The sequence below is a fragment of the Oncorhynchus mykiss genome, chromosome 26, assembly GCF_057628025.1.
Source record: "Oncorhynchus mykiss isolate SJ-2025 chromosome 26, ASM5762802v1, whole genome shotgun sequence".
Classification (NCBI taxonomy): Eukaryota; Metazoa; Chordata; class Actinopteri; order Salmoniformes; family Salmonidae; genus Oncorhynchus; species Oncorhynchus mykiss.
In genome coordinates, this window is record NC_143047.1 from 31,816,692 (window position 1) to 31,821,154 (window position 4,463).

Below are 4,463 nucleotides of genomic sequence, written 5' to 3' on the forward strand. Positions count from 1 at the left end.
GGCGTTGAAAAAATCATAATCGGTCCTAGTCCTCACTAGGGGTGTATCCTGTTTGAGTATCTGCCTATAGGAGGGGAGAAGCAAGATGGAATTGTGGTCCGATTTGCCGAATGGAGGGCGGGGGAGGGCCTTATATGCTTTCTGGAAAGTAGTATAGAAACGGTCAAGGGTTTTAGCAGCGCGAGTACAACAATCAATATGTTGAAAGAATTTCAGGAGCTACAATAAATGCATCCTCAGGATATGTGGTTTCCAGTTTGCATAAAGTTTGCATAAAGTCCAGTGAAGTTCTTTGAGGGCCATTGTGGTATCCGTTTTAGTCCATATATCAGTAAAACATCAATCACTTCAATGTTAGTATTCAAGACTACAAGTGATTGAATAGATGTGTTAATTGTTTTATCATATATTTTGTAGACACAGGAAGCATTAATAATGAATTTGTTTAAATAAAGTCGTTTTTATTTGACATGATTTATTCCAACAGCAATGAGTTGTCTCTTCCTCTGGCTCTGAGCAACAGTGGAGTAGATACACCGTCATCAGTCATCATGACATACGCACGCACACATACAAGCATGATCACACACACACGTGCGTGCACACACAGATACACACACAAGCATGTGCACACACACACACGGGCAAATATTTCTAAACAAAGGCACGTAAACCCATAGGTCACAGTAAGGCAGATTCACAGCACTGAGATGAACATTCTGTTTCTGTCTGGGTGAGGGCTCTCTCCTCCATTCCTAGGGTTAGGAGGAGTGAGGAAGAGTGAGGGGGATGGTGTGGAGGAGTGAGTATGTGTGAGGAGGAGGAAGGGTGAGTAGATAAAGGAGAGGAAGGAGGGGGTAAGAAGCATGAGGAGGGGTGAGAGAGGTAGTCTTGTGCCAGGGAGGAGGGGTGAGGGAGGGACTCATGTGCAGGGGAGGATGGGTGAGGAGGGGATGAGACTGTGCCAGGGAGGAGGGGTGAGAGAGGGACTCATGTGCAGGGGAGGATGGGTGAGGAGGGGATGAGACTGTGCAGGGTAGGAGGTGTGAAGAAGGGTGAGGTCTGTGCAGTGTGGACTCCTCCACCATCATTATCCCAGTAACCTTTCCCTCAGGAGACAGCCAGTGACAAGACTCTCCCAACGTTAAAAACCTTTGTCTCCGAGATGACAGCCTCTTCTCTTCTCTTCTCTTATCTCATCAACAGTATATACATACAGTACTCACTCTGAAGACCATTGCTGCATTGATTAGAAACAGTTCTGTACACCATGTCCAGATAAATCACAGTTCAGAGATAGTATCTCTCTGCCAGATCAGTAGGTTTACAAAAGAACATGACACACATGTAATGCACTAGTCATTATCATCATCAATGTTATCATCATCATTATTATCATCACCACCATCATCATCATCAATGTTATCATCCCCATCATCATCATCCAGGCTGTATCACATCCGGCCGTGATTGGGAGTCCCGTAGCGCGGCGCATAATTGGCCCAGCGTCGTCCGGGTTTGGCCCAAGTAGGCCATCATTGTAAATAAGGATTTGTTCTTAACTGACTTGCCTAGTTAAATAAAGGTTAAATAAAAAAAATATCATCATCATTATCATCATCCTTCTTCTCCTCCTCATCTTCACCATCATCAACATTATTAACATCATCTGTTTGAAACTGAGAACAATGTTGGTCAGTCAATATCAGTCTTACTATAATATAACAATCTCGTTCTATAGGACCGTCCTAAATGAACTACACAACAATCCATTAGGATGACAGGCAAACAGCACTTTGATGGTTGATTAGCTCTGGTATGGTATTCTTGTATTACCCTGTTTCCATCCGTACATTGCTGTGTTGTGTAGAGCAGAGCCATGTGAAAGATGGGATCCTCTCCTCCATGTTACTCCTGTCTGAATCAGGATCAGAATTAGTCCGTTCTCACCTTTCTCCAAATTAATCACTAGATGTGTGGTTTTCCCTGAGACCTCCATCTTGCCACAGGCATGGTTCTCTGTTCTCTCTAACCAGGCTCAATACCAACTCACATGTTACCCATGTGGAACGCATTGTCTTTCCACAGGTGGCGTCAGTCCTACGTGACGCTGTAGTCCCTCGGACGACGAAAGCAAAGCCTACCTAAGACAATGAGCTGGACAGAGTTTCAGTAAAAGCTCACAGAAACAGCTTCATCTTCAGTTAATTCATTCCAGTTTTCAGGGGCTGGCTGGGATCTAATGTGTCTGTGGTGTGTGTGTGTTTTCTGCGTGTGTGTGCAGGAATGCATACTCGTTCCTGTGTGCATGCTTGTGTACGTGCATACGTGCCTCTGCAATCAATGTATGTGATGTGTGTATCCTTCTGTGTTAGGTCAGTGCATATTCAAATGTCCCTTTCTCCAGGCCCTCTATCCCATCAGACCAGTTGGAGGAGGGCATGCTACTGTAGGGGTCCAGAAGGATCCTGAAACACCGGACTATGAGCAGGCCCAGGACCAGCAGCAACATCCCTATGAAGGCAAATGCTGCCTTCTGCTCCGACAGGATCAAGGAGTTGAGAAGCATTTCACTGTCACTCATAGCAGTCGGGGAGTGGTTATAGTGGAGGCTACACATGGGTGGTGTTCACTAGCACCAAACTGAAGAAAACGGACTGAAACAGGGGGGACTACCTGGACTTTTCCAATGAGAAACGCTTGTTTTTGTTTTCCATTTTGCTACAGTGTACACTAATGAATATGACCCTGGTGAACACACGCTCATAGCAGGAAGCTAGCTTCACATGGTCAACACACGCCCAGACGGGGAGAAGCCTGCATGCTACCTGGAGAGAGAGAGAGAGAGAGGCAGAGAGTGGAGAGAGCGAGAGAGAGAGAAAGACCGAGACAGGGAGAGAGCAGAGGAAGAGAGGGGGTTGGTGCTGTGTTGGAGTCGTTTACCTTTAGATTGTTCACTGTATATCTGCACGTTTTGGCATAAAAGGATCCCATAAGGAGACTAAATTCCTGTACTGTTTAGAATTTACTATAACACACAATTTAATATAAATAATTTACTTTGGCAACTGTACGTATCTAAACCACCAAATGAAACCACCCAATATGATTGAACTGAATGAAATGAAACATTAATAAATAGTCATCTATAAATAGCTGCTCTGTAAATATCTAATCAAACACAACGTTAAAACATCCACACGCTCCAGCTCCTCTGTTCATCGTACACATAACTGAAGTCGGCAGACCGCTAACATGGACATACACACCAGAGAGACAGAGGAAGACAGACAGAGACACGACAATCTAACGTTCAGTCATAACATCAAAAACACACAGTCCGCACAACAGTAACATGCGGTTCAAAGCCTATGTCGAATTCAGTTCGACTTATTCTCCATTGATGCCGTAACTAAATGAAAATGCATCATGGCATAAACCATATAAGCGATAGGATATCAAACAAAAACCTGACATCACACATGCATTGTGATGCATAGTATAATAAGGAGAAAGCCTCTGTACCTGTTGCTTGTTGTGAGTAGCAGCTGGCCAGATGGTGTAATCTCATCACAAAAGGAGGTGATGTAGACTGAAAAGGAGGTGATGTAGACTGACAACACATGATAACAGAAAGGAGAAAAGACAGAGGTCTGTGAGGAATGAGGACTGCTCTCATACGATACCAACACTAGCCTCTTTCTGCCTGGGGTATGACTGAGCAGCAGGTGGCAAGAGAGAGAGAGGAGAGAGAGAAAATAGTGGGAGAGAGGGATAGAGGAGAAAATGAGAAAGATGGATCCGAGAGAGGGAGAAGATAGTGGGAGAAAGAGTGTAAGAGAATGAGAGTTATAGCGAAAGAGAGAGGGAGGGAGAAAAGGAGAGAGAGCGAGAGTGAGAGAGCAGGAGAGAGAGAGAAAGAGAGCAGGAGAGAGAGAGGGAGGGAGAAAAGGAGAGAGAGTGAGAGAGAGAGGGAGGGAGAGAGGGAGGGAGAAAATGAGAGAGAGAGAGAGAGAGAGGGAGGGAGAAAAGGAGAGAGAGCAAGAGAGGGAGGGAGAAAAGGAGAGAGGGAGGGAGAAAAGGAGAGAGAGAGAGAGAGAGAGAGAGGGAGGGAGGGAGAAAAGGAGGGAGAGAGAGAGAGAGAGAGAGAGAGAGAGAGAGAGATAGGCGATGTGCTGTTGACAGAAGATGTGATGTGGTTGGGTAGAGAAGAGGTAGGCAGCAGGAAGGCAGGCAGCTCACTGTCGTGACATTCTTTCCAACCTGTTGCTGCTGTTTCTGTTTCTGTTTCTACTGGAGAACTGCTGTTTCCTAGAGCACGCTACGCACACACACACAGCCCTCCCTCCGTAAATGTATCTCTCCATCCATAGTCCTCTCATTAGATATACAAGACTAACCCCCATCTGCTGGTCAGATGGCTCAGCATCAGGTTCGCTGCCTCCTCCTCCTCCTCTTCATTA

General features: G+C 45.5%; 1 protein-coding gene across 1 annotated transcript; it reads right to left on the reverse strand.

The window, feature by feature from the left end:
- Positions 1 to 440: 440 nt before the first annotated feature.
- LOC149971447 (cortexin-2-like) lies at positions 441 to 4,040 on the reverse strand. Its single transcript, XM_090221982.1, has 2 exons — positions 3,526 to 4,040; positions 441 to 2,828 (listed from the first exon to the last, which is right to left on the reverse strand). Exon 2 carries the CDS (start codon positions 2,618 to 2,620, stop codon positions 2,372 to 2,374), a length of 249 nt encoding a protein of 82 aa, XP_090078108.1. The 5' UTR covers positions 2,621 to 2,828; positions 3,526 to 4,040; the 3' UTR covers positions 441 to 2,371.
- Positions 4,041 to 4,463: the final 423 nt, after the last annotated feature.